The sequence below is a fragment of the Apteryx mantelli genome, chromosome 26 (genome assembly GCF_036417845.1).
Source record: "Apteryx mantelli isolate bAptMan1 chromosome 26, bAptMan1.hap1, whole genome shotgun sequence".
Classification (NCBI taxonomy): Eukaryota; Metazoa; Chordata; class Aves; order Apterygiformes; family Apterygidae; genus Apteryx; species Apteryx mantelli.
In genome coordinates this window covers 7833600-7851279 of record NC_090003.1, presented here as the reverse complement: position 1 = coordinate 7851279, position 17680 = coordinate 7833600, and the positions used below count along the sequence as shown (strand labels likewise).

At 46.6% G+C, this 17680-nt stretch overlaps 1 protein-coding gene across 4 annotated transcripts in view; it reads left to right on the top strand.

The window, feature by feature from the left end:
- The window catches only part of CCDC30 (coiled-coil domain containing 30), a 37781-nt gene extending 21855 nt beyond the window's left edge, over positions 1-15926 (top strand). For 3 of the 4 annotated variants that reach the window (XM_067310836.1, XM_067310835.1, XM_067310834.1), the window contains 14 exons: positions 505-606; positions 1316-1441; positions 4844-5001; positions 6025-6271; positions 8064-8237; positions 8629-8838; positions 9490-9647; positions 10312-10459; positions 11113-11234; positions 12090-12231; positions 13189-13325; positions 13655-13769; positions 14740-14807; positions 15439-15926. In XM_067310836.1, coding sequence (XP_067166937.1) covers positions 505-606; positions 1316-1441; positions 4844-5001; positions 6025-6271; positions 8064-8237; positions 8629-8838; positions 9490-9647; positions 10312-10459; positions 11113-11234; positions 12090-12231; positions 13189-13325; positions 13655-13769; positions 14740-14807; positions 15439-15652 — 2121 coding nt within the window. In that variant the 3' untranslated portion in view covers positions 15653-15926. The remainder of the gene's footprint in view (positions 1-504; positions 607-1315; positions 1442-4843; positions 5002-6024; positions 6272-8063; positions 8238-8628; positions 8839-9489; positions 9648-10311; positions 10460-11112; positions 11235-12089; positions 12232-13188; positions 13326-13654; positions 13770-14739; positions 14808-15438) is intronic. The other variant, XM_067310837.1, reaches the window with a different exon arrangement.
- Positions 15927-17680: the final 1754 nt, after the last annotated feature.

Sequence of the window (17680 nt, the reverse complement as noted above, 5' to 3'; positions counted from 1 at the left end):
CCTGAGCGTTGTGAGAGTGTGGGAATGGTCCATGTTATAAATCAGGGCTGCCTCTGTACAATAACAACAGAGGGGCTGATGGGGTCCTCAGCTGCGCCTCTTGGGAGAGCAGCATGTAGAAGGCCCATAAGTTATTTTACTCTTGAGGTCCCTTCCAACAGCTCCAAAGTCTTTTTGAACCCCCAAACCGTCGTTCAGTCATGCAGGAGGAATAGGTCTTTGAATTTTAACTACGGGTCACAATTGATTTTCTAAGTCTTTCCAGAGCTCCTTTTGTGAAGCCGGGTTCCTTCATTTTCCTGCTTGGCCTTGAACTTGTTTGCACTTCAAAGCAGCAGGATGAGAGATCTGAGCTGCAGCTAGCTTGCACTGGCAGCTGTCCACATCCCCTCCTACTCCTCGCTTCTAAACGTGGGGTTTATTCTGTAATAGCTGCTCAAAGAGCAAATTTAGTAGTAGTCGTGCGTATTGGTTTGTTTTAACTTGTGGTTTGTGTATGTTAAGATCACAAGTTTAGAGATGGAATTACTTGAAGTGCAGAAGAACAAAACTGGGATGAGTGGAGAAGAGCAAGCATTGGCTGATGGAGCACAAGAAATGAGAGAGGTAAGAGGATTTCCTTGGGCAGTAAATGTTTTGTTTAGAAATGGAAAAAAATGAATGCTCTTCCTCACCTTCTTCTGAGAGTTTGTAGCCCATCAGCTCATGTGAGACAGATGGATGTCCTTCTCTGGAGGAAAGCAGCTAACACGCAAATATGGTCTCTGTGATAACTCTATCTGTAAACACTCTTACAAAATTGACTTGCTTTCAGCAGTGCAAGCCAAGGAGCGTGTTGACTCTCTTGTGAGGGTGAAGGGTTTACACGTGTAGAGAATTAAATTTACCCCTCACGGAGGGAATATAAAGACCTGAAGTTCTGCTTGGCTCTTGTTTAGAGAGTTTAGTGAAATGTACGTAGCGTGTAGGTATGTTTGCTGCAAGGCTGATTCCCAGCTGTTTTTGGGCTGGCGTTGCTGTCCACTTGTCACTTGTCAGCCAGACAGCTGGATCTGCCAGGTTTCTTTTGTGGGAGAGGGCAGAGCTCATGGCTTGTGAGAGAGAACTTGCCTATGTATCTTGAGTCAGGTGAAGGCTCCAGGCCTTCAGAGGTGCCCAACCAGCCCGGAGTATAAGGTGCACGAATCCATTGGCAACTTTTGAGAAGCATTTTTCCCAGTCTGGTTTTTCTAGAATACCTATTTTCTACATTTTGTTCCTATTTTACTAGCATAATTGATACTGTAGAAGTGACTCTTAATCTTGCTTGTTCCAGATGCTGGAAAGCTGTCAGGAAACAATAGAAAAGTTGGGAAGTCAGCTGGGAGAGCGGAGAGAACGGAGAAAGCAACTTGCATCTGAACTTGAAACGTTACGAGAAGATCTGAAGGCTGAAAAGAAGGTATTGTGCAGTCAGATGTGTATCAGAGAGAGAATGATGCTTTTCTTCCAAGAAGAATGTCCTGTGTTTTCCTTGTTTGAGAAGTGAGGATTTTTTCTTATGTCACTGCTCTTCCAGGAGGCCCTGTGTATCGCTCCTGCAACGGGACTCCCTCCAGGAGGCAGTTGCCTATGTGACTGCATGAAACACCCTAAGTTGCCCGCAAAGGGTGTTGCTTGACTTCTCTTGACCCATTTCTCTGGTCCAGCCATTTTCAAAGGTTCTTTGGCAGGTGATTTTAAATCTAACTGCTTTTATGAAGTTAGAAACAGTTCCATTATTTATTTTTCCTTTCAGTTAATCTAATAACAAAACAGTAACCCAAACTTTGTAGGCAAAACCTGCTTCTCTAGAGGGCGTAGTGGAAGCTTTCAGACTAAATATTTATTGCATAGTTATTTGTGATTATAAGGTGCACGATTCATTGATTTGCATGTTTTTTCCCAATCCCATAATCCTTAGAAAAGCAAACTGAAATGAATTTGCACTTCTGAAAACCTAGCATTAGGCTGGTTATTGGAAGGAGCTGGTTTTGAGGAATTTTTGCTCCTATTGCTGAGCACTTGATACAAATGAGTTAGTGAATTTCTTTTTGGATGTGCAGCCTTGCATCTGGGTATGTTAGAGTGCAGGCTGAGTGGGGAGCCGGGTGCAATCAGATGAGCCTGCATCTCCCCTGTCGTGTTGTGACACAGATACTTGGGAGATTTGAGTCAAGAGCTCCCTGCAGAGCAACTCCACAGTTATCCATTGGCAATGATTGCTCTTCTGAGGTAGATCAACTGGCTAATTCTGAATCTGTTTGGCATAAATACCCTTTAATTTTAGTAGTAGTCTTTCCTAACCAGATTATGATGTGATATGTAGCCAAACACCTAAGAGTGAGAGAAGTCTACATGAACGGCTTGCTGAGGATCTTGTTGCTGCTTTTCACTGCGTGCCCTAAAGGACTTCAGTCCACTTTGCTTGAAGCAATTTAACTGCTGGATAAAGTTTGGCAGGTTTATCTCTGCTAGGAGAGTTGTTGCTGCTACAGTCTTCCAGTCGAGCCCTAGAGAGGAGGCGGTGTGGGATGCCAGCAAAGTTGCATGAGGACTGGCACAGGCACAGGCAGAACAGGTGCCTGCCTAGGCCGAAAACCGCAGATATGCTGCCTGGATCAGACAGTTTAGGGGGACCTGAGGTTGACTGGTGAAAAGAGGGTTGCATCTATTTAAAAAAAAAAAAAAAAAAATCCCACTCTGAGAGGCCTTAAACTAGCTGTGACTAGCACGTCACTTCTGTGAATATAAGCAAAACCAATAACAGTCCTGGTATTTTGGCACAACAGCACGTATGCTGGGTTCTTGCTGGAGGAACAGTGTCCTCTAGAGGACAAGACTTTTTTGTGCTGTTAGACAACAAATTCACTTTGCCAAAGCTCAGGACAAGGGCCTGGCCTTGCCAAAGAGCAGGGTATGAAGTGGCTAGATTTATCTCTGAATACGCATATAAAAATAAATTGTCTGTTTTGGGGATGATGATAAGAGCAGAAGGAGTTTCTCTAACTTTTGCTTCCCAATAGTTCGGTTTACTCGTAATCCAGGGCTCTTTTAATCAAAATCATACATCTCTGTAAGATTGGTTGTAATTCAGCCACCAGCAATTGGCTGGTGGTTTTGCTTAAGCTGCGGAGAAGACTGTTTTCCCACCAGAGGGATCACAAGATGAAATCCAGCACCCTGTGTTAGACTGGACAGCTGTAGTGGTCTTTAAAATAGAGGGCTCTGCCTGTATTTGGTAGGATTCCTGAGTTGACAGTTGAGTTCCTTCCCTCTTCCTAGAGCAGCTGTATTGGGGCAAATCATTTACCAACAGAGTGCTGGAGTTTAGCTTGGCATGAAATCGTTGGGCTGTCACGACACCCGGAGGTCAAAATTTGAGGTTGTTTGTTGTGTTTGTCAGGATGCCCAAAACATAGAGTGGGCTGGTAACTTGGGCAGTATTTTCTTTCTTGTAAATTCTAATAATGACTTTGTGTGTGATGTGTTGTGCCATGAACTGATGCTATTCAAATAGCTCTTCGCAATTACTGGAACTTTATTCTTGTTTCCAAGAGATTTCTGGACATCTGAGTGGAGAAAGCTCTTCTAAACTTATAGTTAGAGGTATATTACATCCACTGACTCCTGTTGTTTCCGCACCAGGAATTGCCTGACTCAAAATCAGAGCTTATGAGCCATTCTAATGACTTCCAGAGTCTCCAGAGAACATCAGCAAACAGGGATTTCATTAAAGTATCCCATGAGAAGCTACAAAAAGATAATGCTTTGTTAGATTCAGAGATGAGAAATGTACAGAAATCACCATCGTTCCAGTGTCTGATGCAGACAGCAGCTGCTTGTGCATATTGCTCAAAGATGGGAATGCATCTTGGTGTGGCTAAAAAGACCTGGAATTAAAATATTAGTGTTAAAATACATTCAGGAAGAGCTACTGATTAAAAACCAAGTGCTTTAGGAATCAAAGCAATGCTAGAATTAAAATCATCACTAGGGTCTAGTGGGTTTAACAGCATCTTCCTGTGAAGGATTTGGTTTCACCACTGTTAAGCAGGAGGATGTTGGACTAGGTAGATTCTGGTTCTGATCCAGTCTGGGAATTCCTGTGTCCCTATGCACTCTTCCTCCCTTCATTTCCTGCCCCTCTTATTTTCCTTGCACTTTCTCTCCTTGTCTGAGGTTCTGGGTCTGCCGTTGCTGGGCGTTACGGCATTAGATGATGTTGAAACAGGAAAACAGCCATCCATAGAAAGTGGATTTGGGCGTATTTCATCTTACGCCTGTTCTTCAATTGAGATACTTCAGCTCTGTGTCCTAAGAGCTGTTTCCTGTGGGGTGTTGTCACTTCCCTTTCTGCATGAGCCTTTTAAGTTGTTAATAAGACGTGTCTGTGTGCGGTCACAGTGCCTTATGGAAGATGTGGCATACGGGTCAGAAAGGTGTAGCAGGGCAGCATGTTGACTTGGGTGGAAGATACTCTGTGTGAGACAGCTGAGTACATACTGTGCACCCTTACTGTTTCTCCAAGTGTTGGTTGTTTTGTAAAGAGATAGGACACGTGATATGAAGTGCTGGGAGCTACAGATAGGCAACAGAAGAATGAAATCAAATAAAGAGATGTGATTTGATGGTCATTTACACACAGCTATTTCCAGTGCACAAAATAGGACTTGTATGTATAGCTCAGGGTGAAGAACCACGATGATTTAGCTACAGAATCACAAGCCTTTTCTCGCTGGAGTCCCCAGATTGCCTTATACTGCTCAAAAAATTTCCATGAGATCAAAGAAAATCAAAGTCGTGGTGTTTTCTGACCTTACAGGTCTCTGAACTCCTACAAGAACATGAACAAATTAACAAATTCAAGCAGAAACATGAAGATTTAGCTACAGATGAAAAGGTGTGTGAAGAACTGATGGCTAAAGTAGTATTTTTGGAAGAACGGATCGAAAACTTGAGGGCTGAACAAGAACTGCTCTGGTAAACCTTAACAAGGCCTTTGGTATTTTCTGCACCTTATCTTTGCTGACTAGTTGTCCAGCCTTTTAAAAATCCTCGCAATGCTGCTTCTGGCAAGAACAGGGATGGCTGCTTTGTGTCTGATTCTATGGCATCAAGTAATCAGCTCGCTGTAGAGTTTTTGGTGGATGAGCATTTCCCTTAGTCAAATAATGATCGGTCAGGAGCAAGCCCCTTTTCTTTAACTACTCCAGACTCTTAACTGTGTAAAAGAGGTGTCTTTTGGGAGCATGTTTTTCTCTTGGAGTGATGCTGTATTTGCACTAATATGGTCCCAAAGAGCTCCTGTTGTGGGCTAGGGCTCCTTGGGGCTAATGGCTCTCCAAACAGATGAAGAAGAGCTGCCTGCTAGCAGCAGCTGATGATACACATCCTGATACGGATTGCAGTTGTCTTTTAAGGACAGGTGTCAGCAGACATGGGATTATAGGTCCCCCCCCACTCCCTTTTCATAGATCAGTGGAAATTTGAAGTTAGAGCATCTGTGCTCAGACTTTCATTAATAAGTAAAAGCCTGGATTTAACCCCGTGTAGTTACAGTCAGCTCTCAATTACCTGGGTAACTAGGTACTGGGATAAAGCAAAAGCAGGCCAAGATAGATAGGTTGGGTTATAAGGGCATGTAGTTCAGATCAAGATAGGTCAGAGAGACAGCTGAGCGGGAGAGCATTGATCGCTGAGCTGGCACTGACCTGAGCCTGTACTTGCATGCAGCAAGGCATTGCGTGAGTGCTCCTGTGCTGCTTGTGAATGCAACCTAGCTCACGTGGACTCCACATTTTTTTGTGGATCACTGTCCGGGGCAGACTGACCCTTGCCCAGAACTGCTAGACTCATGATTATCTCCCCTTTGAGGCTTCCAGAGAGCCTTCAGTGTTGCTTTGAGCGTTTCACTGGACTCTTATATTCCAAGTTTTCCATTCAGAGAGTGGTTTCCCTTGGATGTATATAGTTATCTGTCTCCTTTGCTATTTCTCCTTCAAGTTCTGAATTACTAGAAAGCAACAAGAAGAGGGAGGAGCTAGAAAAGCAGCTAAAGGAGAGCAATGAAGAAAAACAGTTGTTACTGGAAGAAATTGCCCAGCTAAAACAAGATATCGTGGCTACGTGGAAGCAGCATGACAGCATGGATGAAGAAGCTTTGAGGATGAATCAAGGCATGGTCCATAGAGAGAACAAATTTCTCTTATCACAGAGTTCTGCAGGCAGTTTAGATGGGAGCATTAACCAGGTATGGGCAGCCTCATCTGCACCATGTTTTTTCACTAATTTAGTGGCAAAGCCTAACTAAAACGTGGCCTGGAAGCCAGTCCTTGCAGTGCTGTAGTGTTAGCATACTGAGGGAGATGAGAGGCTGACTGATTTTCGTGGGGAAAGTGTTTGAGACTGAGCAATGTCATTGTTTCCTTTTGTCATGTTTTCAGATGTAGAAACCACTTTCCACTGTGGGAACTTGAGTAAACTGAATGGCTCTGGCTCCCTTAGTGCACATGAAAGAAATGAGATTCACAGTCACAGAATCACACAATAGTTGGAGCTGGAAGCAACCTCTGGAGATCATCTGGTCCTTACAAAATAATGTTTTAAACCTTTCTGGAGCCCTTTCTCAACTCTTTTTTGGAGTGTGAGCAACAGAGCTGGGCTTGCTATTCCCAGAATGGTCTCACTCTTGCTATAGGCGGAAGCAATTCCACTTCCCTTGCTCCTGCTTAGGATTTTCTGCTCTTATACCCAAAAGCTTGAATTCAGCCCTTAACTGCTGGCTTGCAGTAGCAGCTCACAGGCAGCTGGGTTTTGCCACAGCCCTATGTCCTTGTCTCAGTTACTGCTCTCCAGTTGCTCTACCAGGTGGCAGGCAAGGTCTACTTTTGATGTCACTTCCTTTAGCTGTGTTTTAAATTTTAAATTCAAGTTGTTCATCTGTCTTACCATGTGATATAAAAAAGGGGAAGAACAGCTAGCCCTGCCAAAAGAGGAAGAAATCATGGAGGTATCCAGGACTGGGATTTTGAGGAGGAGCAAGGATTGTGTGCAGGAGTTTGGAAGAGAAGAGAGGACAGGATGGCCTGCAGACAGGAGTGGGAACAGAAAGAGTATCAGAGCCGCACCAATACCAAGAAGCAGCAAATCTGTACGGAAAAGTATGCTGTCTGCCAAAGCAAGATGCAAGGTGTAGAGGGGATGCTGAAAGGGGTCCTGATGGAAGCAGGGGGAAAAAAAATCCCTGACTGGTCTTGTCAGGACAGATGATGCTGCTGCATCCCACATCCACGGTCCCCACCCCAGCTGGGGATTTATTCTGAGAAGAAAAGCTTGATCTTCCGTGGATTTCAGTTGGTCCCAAGAGCAGAGGGTGAAGGTGCGAGGTGAGAATGCAGATCAGTAGATGGCTCAAAGTGATGCTGCGAAGAAGGATTTTGATACACCGCCTGTGGGAAGAGGATTGGAGTCTGCACAAAAGGCACTCCCAAGAAGATGGGGAGACTGAAGTGCTACGGAGGCAGAGCTCAATTATTTTCTGAAAGCCAAAAAGACCTGTTTGCCTGCGACAGCCAGGGGAGGAGTCAGTGACCACCCACCCCGTGGTGTTCAGGCTGCTGTGGCATTGTGCCAGCATGTCTGTTCCTGTACTGCTGCTGCGATTTCTTCCTGCTGCCTTTGGAAGTTGTAGCTGGATATGCCACCTGTGCCTAGTGCTTTAGCAAGACTCTGGCGTCGTTTTGCTTTTACTTGGCAGGTTAGTTTTAACAGGGATTTGTTTCCTGATCCAGGTTATTGCATCTTCCTCCTCGACCTCAGCAGCTGTATTGGTTCCTCTGAGGGGATGGACAGGGTGGGGCAGACAGAGCTGCTCAAGTGGGAACCAGAAGAACCGCTTGCCTGACTGTACCCCTCTTAATTTCCGTTAGTCCTACTGGTGTACTTTGGCTGTCCTCGTCAATCTCTCTTTCTTAATTGCCAATCTCTTATGCTTCCTTGAAGATAATTTTTCCATCACCTTTGTTGTTTCCCTCTTCCTGCAGAGTCTGTCCGAAGAGCGATTCCAGCAGCAGGAGGAAAAAATGCAGCAATTGCGGCAGGATCTGCGTCGCGTTCAGAACTTGTGCAGCTCAGCTGAGAGGGAGCTTAAATATGAAAGGGAGAAAAACGTCGACTTAAAAAAGCAAAATCTCTTGCTCCAGCAGGAATGCACCAAGGTAGGAACAGAGCAGATAGGAGTGCTTGAGGAGAGCATCACTTCATTTTACGAGCCGTAGGAGGTCTGAGGTGCTGATTGCAACAGGCTTGGGCTCATTTACACTCTCATCAGCACTGGTGACTTTCTGAGTCTGTTAATATCTCACTCTTTCCCCAGTGTTTCCAATTAATTTTTTCAAAGAAAAGTTTTGACCATACAGTACCTGAGGCTCTCAAGTGTGCACTGTGGGAATTGCACTGCCTCCAAATAAAACATATTGTACTCACTCCCTGTATTTCTCTTCTGCTCTTGCCCAGTGCCTGGTAATCCTGTTGCCCTTTGCCTGATCAAGACATTTTAGATGCTCTATATTGAAGTGCGAGCTTGATTTTTTCTTCTTTCAAACTCAGGTCAAAGTTGAGCTGAAGCAAGCCCATGCGAAGCTTTTGGACACAACTGAAACGTACTCCTCTCTCTCAGCGCAGTGGGAAAAAAGCCAGCAGAAGGTCAAAGAGCTTGAACAAGAGCTCTTGAAGTGCTCCCAGGCTGATACACTGCAAAGTAGTCTGCAAGAGAAACTTTCACAGGAGAAGTCCAAAGTATGCGAAGCACAAAAAAAGGTAACTTGTCAAGCTGGAGTAAGTTAACATCAGTCATGTTTTTAGCAGTTGCATGCAGCTGTTCACAACAGAAAAGAAGCAATATCAGCTCATGAATCAGTAGTCTGAAGTGTGATTTGCTAGTTTGAGATCGTTTGGGAGTTTGGCTAAATGTTTTGGGAAGCATGTCTGTTATTAGCAGGAACATAATTAATATAACGTAATGCAAATCTGATGCCTCAACTCTTGTCTTTAAAATTCAGCATCTCTGAGTATGCTGGTAGTTGGGCTGGCAGGTTCGGGCAGCCTGGGTCGTATTCTCACTGCAGACGCTTGCTGTTCGTAGCACCCTGGTGAATTACAAAAGCTTATGTTTTCCGTGGCATTGATTCTGCCACATCCCTGCACCATTCACTGGAGTCTTTTGGATCTGAAGTGTACAGGATCAAATTAAGTGTAAAAAGGATTGTGGCTAATTCATGATATAGTATCTGATCTGAAATCTGACAGTCATTGGAAAAATTCTACTTTTAATGGACTTTGATGCAAAGACATACAGAAATAAGTATTCCTGAACAGAAGCAAGTAAATCTTTCATTTCCATGACTTCTTTGTTTCAAATACTGGCCTATAAATTCAGAAAGTTTAATCTGTGCCCAATTTTGACCCGAGATCTCAAAGCTCCAGCAAAAGCTGAAGGAATCACAACACCAGCTCCTTCTGGCAGAGGCCCATGTTTCAGACAAGAAACTCCTGGAGGAGGAATTGAAAGAGGCCCGAGAACATGAAGCTCGAGTGCAGCAAGAACTCCATGAGGAGTGCCTGAAGAGGTACCTAGAGCTGGGCACGGGCTGTGAGATGTGTAGAGGGAAGGTGCATGCCAGCAAATGCCTCTGTGCCAACGTGCCAGCTACCTCCTGTAGCTCTTAGGTGGGCTCAAGGAGTCACTGCGCCACCGGTTATGCCTCCCACCCCTCCTTTTGGCCTGCAAGGGCCATGCAGTGACACCTGCACTGTTGGGCACAGGGGCAGATCCCCACAGGATCCTCTTTTTGTAAGATTTAAGTGATTTTTTTTTGAGACTTCAGCTGGCTCAGAGGGTGCATGGCCCCTCCGGCCAGCATTACGCTTAGGTTCGGTGATTGTTTACCCTGGAGATGCCAGCAGTGTCCTTGCTTGTGCGGCTGTGTTCATCCTGGATTGATGGCGCCAGATACAGCATGCAGCATTTGACGTTGCACTGATACCTGGGGGCATCCACTAGGCAGTGATTTCTTTCTACCCCCAAAGCTGCCCAGTGTGAGGCTGTTTTTAGACCATTGCTTTGCCCTGGTGGGTGGCCACCCCCAAGCGAGACAGGCTGAGCCTGTCTGACTGTCTCATCGCCTCTCCTGACACGCAGCCTCGGCAGGAGCCAGCCTTGAACTCATGGTAGCGGGTCATGGACTGTTCTCCGTGTCACAGTTTCTTACTGTCACACCAATGTGCTTTTAGGAAGCTACTGGAGCAGCAGGTGGAAGAACTGCGGCAGCAACTCCGGCACTCGCGTGAGACAGAGGCATCACTGGCGAAGATGCATGTGGAGCTGCAGGCTAAGACTCTGCACGTGCTAGAAGATGAGAGGAAAACAGACTCGAGCGAGGTGAGTTGCAAGGTACAGATGGGTCCTCACCACCCAAAGTGCTGCTGTGCTAGAGGCTGGCTCCAGAGCAGACTAGCGAGCTCTAGGGAGCAGTTTGTGCTGGGAAATGGGACATTCCAGTGTGAAATCTGTGCCTGGGAATTGGTGAAGTAGAGTCAAAACCTACCAGGTGCTGAGCCCTTGCAAATCGCACTGGTTCAAAGAGGAGCTGCAGAAGAGCATCATCCCATCTATGCTAGGTTTCCTGGGAATGCAGCTCTGAGGGCAGGGAGGAAGGCCTACAAGGGACAAAAGGGAAAGGGGAAGAGGCCATCATCCCCTTTTCTTGCAGGGCACGGACCTTTTTGCAGGAGAATTTCAGCAGAGTCCATAGTCTGCAAGGATGCGTTACCACTGTCTGCCCTGTCAAGGCCTGCTGCCCCCAGCAGCACAGAAATTCACGTTCCTCCAATTTTATGGGGAGGAGGCAGTGGCCTTAGCGAGAACGCGCTGAGGATGGAGAGTGGAATAGATGGATATTACCTGTAGTGGGGAATTCAATTACCTGTAGAACATTAGGATTTACGACAGAGAAGCTTTGGAGACCAGACTGAAAGGAGGTGCAGAGCCCCTACAAATAACACGCATGCAAATCAAAAACAGTTGTTTTTCAGCATCTCCAGTGTCACAAGGAGAACCAGAAGCTTTCAGAGCAATTTTCACTGCTGAAGGAGGAAAACAAAGCCCTTTATGAGGAAGGAGTCCATCTCCTGAACCAGAAGGATCTGTATGTCAGGTAATGACTGAAGCAGCAGGAGATCTGAAGGAAGAAAAACTATCCAGGAGTTGCTCTTTGTGTTCCAGAGGTGATGCTGGATTTGGCTATTCCCTAGGCTTTCACGTCTGACCTGTTCAAGACACCTAGCCCTGAGAGATCTGCCTTAACCTGACACCTTTGTGTTCAGTTATGTTATATATCACATATCTGCTACCACTTCGGGTTCTCCTTGGCAGCTGATGGCAGTGCAGAGAAAGGGGGGGGTGGTCACGCATGCGGGTGCTGTTGTCTAAGATCTGGTCTCGGCAGAGTTGCTCTGTGGAACTGTTCATTTCTCCCCTGTGCTCTTTTGATCTGATTTGAAGCAGGGTAGCTTTTTTCTTGTGAGTTTTGAGCAAATGTGCAAATATCTCTATTTTTGGTAGACAATTCTCCTTTTTTGATGTGATATTCCCCCCTGTCCCAGCTCTCCCAGGATAAAAAAATAAATGAGAGCATTTCTTTCCTACCTAAATAAGACATGTTTGAGGAAAAGAGTCATAGTTACAAGTCTCAGTAGAGATAAATGTTTAACCCCAAAGTGTCGCAGCTATAAGCAGCACTCACTGAAGTAGCTGTCTCTTTCTGAAACCTGCTCTGTTTGCCTGATGTGTGCTTGAAACCCAAACTGGTCAGACCTAGCTGTGAAAGACATAGTCCAGAACGTCAGTGTACTCGTTCTTTCTTTAGCTTCACTGCCGAAAGGAGCTTGGTAGATTGGTGAGGTTCCCAATTTAGGCTGTGACAAGCTTGAATAAGTGCAGGACATCTCCTGCTTTGTTCTTGACCTGGAACACAGAAACATTTTATGGCCTGATGTTTGTGCCTCCTCAGGAAATACAACAAAATGCAGCTCCGCCACAAAGACAAGATCCGCAGAGCGAAGGAGACGTTTATCCATGAGGTGAAACAAAGGGACAGTAAAATTAAGCAGCTTGAAAGTGAGCTCAGCGAGTCAAAGCTCCAAGTGGAAAAGGTGAGAGAACATATAACAGGGCTTCCCCCACGAGGGAGGACCGGGGAGCTGCCTACAGCATGTCTGCAGGGAGATTCCTTCTGGCAAAAAGCAGGGGTTGCCCATCATATTTAGGTCTCAGCTCGGCAGAGCTCCTCCGGCAGAGGGGAACCTGCCCTGCAGTACCAGGCAGCAGCCGTAAATGTTTAGAGCTGGCCATCTAACAACCGCTTTTCATAACAAACCTCCTTGAAAGGGACAAAGGCTTCTGTCGTTGCGACAGCGCTTGGACACGTGTGGACTGCATGGAGCGAGGGCAATTGGTGGGCTGAGGGTCTGGGACGAGGCAGTGTTCAGAAAGTGAGGCGGAGTCGTGGCTCCCAAATGCCTTTGCTGCTGAGCTTGTCTCAAAACGCTCCAAGCTTCAGTGCCACTGCTAAATTTTCTAGCTTGGACGTTTGCCTCCGCTTCTGCTAGTTCCACCGTTGTCTCTGGGGTGGAGCTGTCTCCGTTGCCCCCCGGGCACTTCGTGGGGTTTAGGACCGGCCTGTTGGCAGGCAGTGGAACTGCACCGTTAAACACCCAGACTATCCGAGCGTGGAGAGCTCTGCCTGATGCGCTGCTCCTGCTCTGCGCACGGGACTGGTGCCGCCTTAGGAAACTGTTGGCGTTGCTAAGGGGCACCAGGCCGTGCCTATAGGAACAAGGGGCATCAAGCCCAAAGGGGCTTCCTGGCCCTCGTGGCCACTTGTGTCCTCAAATCCCATTCGGAAACTGCCCAAGCTCTCTTGCCTCAGAAATGTCACCGCCAGGTGGTGATTCAAAAGTCCTTTTCTGGGGTGTGTGACATCAAATGCTCTTCTGGGAGCAAATGTGTTTGATCGTGACCCTTTTGGTAAAGCCCTGTAAAATTTACAGAGGCTGGAGAAGAGTGAAGTGTAACTGTTGCTGGTTATTTCTTCCTGCATTAATGCTCAGGGGAAGGTGCTGATTGCACAGATCACTGCAGAGAATGAGAAATTACTCCAGGAAAGAAGACGGCTCCTCCAGAAGATCTCTGACCAGGAGGAGACCCCTTGGAGCAACAAATCTACAATTGCCACCCTTCAGAGCAGGTAGGCACTTACCGATGTCCAGGGAGGGGGGGATGCCCCTGGGACCCTGCCTCTTCCCACCCTTTCTCCAGTTTTATGCCTCTGTCTCTGAATAAATCCTTGTTCTGTGGGGGGGGAAGCCTGTTTTGTGCCCCACTCAGTAGTGCTGTGACTTTTAGATTGCTGTGGGATGCAATCAGGCCCTTTCCCCATCAAAGGCTTTGCCGTACAGCCGAGGTCTGTGAAAACAAAAGGTTCTGTGGTTTTAAAAAGAAAACACCCCTTCGAAAGCGTAGTGTGGCTGGAGGGAACTAAATAACCTGTGCCTTGTTTGTGCGTGACATGCTCAGAGTGAAGATGCTGGACGAGGAGAGCGTGCGACTGCACGAGAGCAAACTCCGGCTCTCCGGCCACGTGCACGCCTTGCAGCGCGCTCCGAGGAGCAGCCCCGCTCCCAGCACGGAGGTGAGATGCAGCGAGCGGGGCCTGTTCTCAGCAGACAGGTTGCAGGAGCTGGTGTCTCCTGCGAGCGAGGGTCGGTGCCTGTCGCTGCAGCTCAGGTGCCAGAGAAGAGACGAACTGGCCCCTCGCTTCCCTGGAAATCGGGTGGAGAGGGACAACAAGCCCACGGGAGACTGCGACAGCCTTGTTGGTGTGGAGGGGCTTCCTGGGAGCTGGCCACCTTGACCCCAAAAGTTCAATATATTTGCCACGCCAGCCAGCCCCCGGCGTTGCTGGGAGATGAGGTTCTTTTTTACGGGGCAGAGATTTCACTTTGGCTCTTTTTAAGTCCATCAGTTGTTAAAAGACCTCAGTAATGGGGCCTGGTCCTGTTAAAATTAGCTTTAAAATTAGGAGAGAGAACTTAGAACAGTGTGTTAGGAGATTTAGGTAAGTTATCCTCGTAAGATTAAAACCTGAGACCAAGCTGACCAATAACATTGGCTGAATTGTACTGGATGAGGATATTCCTTACTTAAAAACACAGTTTTGGATTGACTAAATTCATGAAGCCCTTTGTTCGCGGGTGGGGAGAAATGGAGAAAAATCCACAGAAGTCCAAAGGTTTCGTTTCAACACTATCCAAATAAAATGGGTAGATTTGGGGAACATTGGTGCATTTTTAAAATTGGAGGTGAATTTTTCAATTTTTTCCATTTGGAACTGAACAGTTACAAATGAAACACTGTGCTCTTCAGGGCCGGGCAGAAACAACTGGTTTTCATTGTTTTCTGTTTTTTTTTCTGTTTGTTTGACCTGGGCTGCTTTGGGCTTATTTTTCAGTTTAGATTCAGACCCAAAGGACAAATCTATTATTAATAGCTCTGTGGAGCTTGGGGGCACTTTGAAGACCAAGATTGTACATTGAAATTCGGAGGAAATTCAGGGTCTGACATGCACCTGCTCCTTTGAAAGTCTCTGTTTCTTGTTCTAGGACTTGAAGAGTGTTAACTTCCCCGAACGCCAACTACAGAGTAAGATGTTGCCATCTCCCTGTATCAGGTACTGTGGGGTAAAAGGAGAAGACAGGCAGTTCCTGTCTGCTTGTGGCAAGGGTAATGCAGGGCATTTCGGTTGTCAAAACACGCTGCTCCACCCTTTTTCACCTCCAAGGGTCTTTATTTTGTCAAGTTACAGGAAAAACAGTATTAAAAAGATGCTGTGAAACTGATGGGATGGTCAGAAAGTCTCCTGACCAGTGGGTTATGGGGCCGGAGAGTCCCTGAGCGCTCTCTCAACCTCCGCTGTAGCCAGGAGCACCAGGATAGGAGCCGAAATGGGCAAGAGGGAGTCGAGCACGCTAAGGGGGAAGGCAGAGACTTTGCAGCTCTGGTCTCTGCTTGCTGGAGGCCCAGCGCGACGGCCTGCTCACAGCCTTTGGGAGCTGATGGGTACCGTGAACACTGAGGGCAATGGATATCTGTCCCAAGTCAGAGCATGCTCTGGGGGAGGTGGGGGCTGTCAGCTACTTGCCTGGAGGAAGAGGGTCTGAGCCTTAGCCCAAGCGAAGCGCGTTCACTGTAGCCCTGCGCTGCCTCGCAGAGGTGATGGGAAGAGCGATGAGGCCGCGCAAGTGGCAGACAGAGATGGACACGGTTTGCAAAACGACTTAAGAGAGGAAATTTTTTTTCAGCTTCCCGGCACGAGAACTGCCAGACTCCCTCCGCACCCTGAAGGCCACACGAGACACCAAGCCTGAAGAAGGAGCTGAAAGCCAGGAGTCCTCCTTTTGCTTATCTCCTTCTCAACCTTCTGAGATCGGGTACTTAAACGTGGCTTCGCCTGGAGACACCATGGTCTCCCAACTGCAGGAGGAGAGTCAGAGCATCAGCTCTGAGAACTTCTAAAGGGGGGAGACCCTTGTCAAATATGCGCCAGCTGGACTGCAAGGACTGGGCTTTGGTTGCCACAGGATGCCAAGGACTGCAGGGGAGAGAATTGCCAAAGGACTTGTTCGGTGATTTCTGTGATATTTTTCAACTAAATTCTTCAATGGCTAATTTTAACTTTATCCAAGTGTGTGTGTGTGTGTGTGTGTGTGGTTGGAAGATCATGTTCCACTGAATCCTAATTCCCTGTGCAGTCCAAACTTACATTTTTGTAAATAAAAATCGGACAAGTTCCCCTGTGCCTTCTCTGATCCCCACCACTGCCTGCCGTGTGCCCACTTTTCTCCGTTCCCCTCCATCTGGGCTCAGAGGCTTGTCGTTCCCCTCTTGGTGCGCTCTTATCCCTTCCATTTTCCTCCTTGCAGGCTGATGGAGGGGAAGGGAGGGGATCTGAGTGCTGGTAATTGTGACTGGAGAGAAGCAGTGAGCGGAGGTGGAAGGGACTGAGAACATGCCCAGAAGGAAAATGAAGGAGTGTTGGAGTGCATGGTGAGGAAAGGAGGGGTTCGGTGTTCGGAGAGGGAAATGGTGTGCATCCGAATGCTCGCAATCAGGAACGGAGGATATACGGGTGTGCTTGCGTGGGAATGGAAGGAATCAGGTCATGCACAGAAGGGAACGGAGGGGATCTGTGCAGGCAGAGAGGGACACATATATATATGTATACACACACATATATATATATATATACACACACACACACTTACTTGTGCTACCAGTTTCAAAGTCCCAAAAAGTCACACCGGAAGGTGGCTACAGAAGGATATAGGTACAGACTTTACGGTATGGCAGAGTGCACGCCGTACAAAACCTGCACTAGCAGCAATGGTTACACTGATGGGCTCTGCTTTAAAAACGCAGCTTCCCTGAAGAGGCTTACGGGACGTCCACTGACCTACCTCGTAGTGCTTATTGCACTGCCAAAAAGTGCAATGCCTTCAATATCTGTAGTATGTTATCAATCACACAATTATATATATTATATATATATATAAATATATAATTATATCTATATTATATATAGATATTATATATAGATAGATAGATTTTTTTTTTAAGTGACAAGACCTCTCCAAAAAAGCAAAGACCATTAGGTGACTTTGTAATGGTAGAAGACATACATCTGTGATGCTTATGCATTTCCAAGAAGCCCTTACCCAAGCAGGTTACCTCTACACCCGTGCGTTCCCGACAAGATGTCTCGTATGCTGCGTCATATCGCGACTTACAGGTTCTGAGTCGCTCTCGGGACAGAAACGCAGTAACTGCCTCTAAATACGGACTACTGGCTTGTAAAGCAATCAGCACTGAAGTCAGAAAGTGTCACAGTCTTCACCTGTGAGACTTCTTGGAGGAAAGTCTAGAAAAATAACCCTCAACGACTTGCAGCTTCTGCTACGGTCTTTCCAAGGCTCCATGTGGGAAAGCCATGAAACACGCTACAGAAAAGTGTACGGTCGCGCTTCTCATGACAGGTTCTTACCCGTCAGCAGCAAAGTGACCTACTTCTCAAAGCTTTGGGCCTCTCTTTTTTTTTTTTTTTTTTAAAAAAAAGGTCACAACATGGGAAAGGGCTTGTTACAGGCTTGTAGACAACCCTTATCTCAGGGCAGTCTTTACAGATATACAGTATATCTATGCCAAGAGCTACATCTCACGCTCTCTATCACTCTAATCATACTAAAGTTTACAAACCGTATCAAGAGGATTAGCTTATCATCACATAAGCATTAGCTACACTGTCCTAAATTTGTATTCTACCTATTGGAAGGACACTGCACTTTTATGAAATACGCACATGTGGAACAAACCCCGTCTTGCATTCGCTGCGTCACAGTAACTTTGAGTGCGATGCATTTTAAGGGCAGGGTATGTTGTACTTCTCTTGTCACAAGACTGTATGTCCTAATCCGCTACAAGTCTCCGACAGCTCAACAACTGCCTATTAGAAAACAGCCAGGAAGACTCAAGAAAACAGCTATGCAC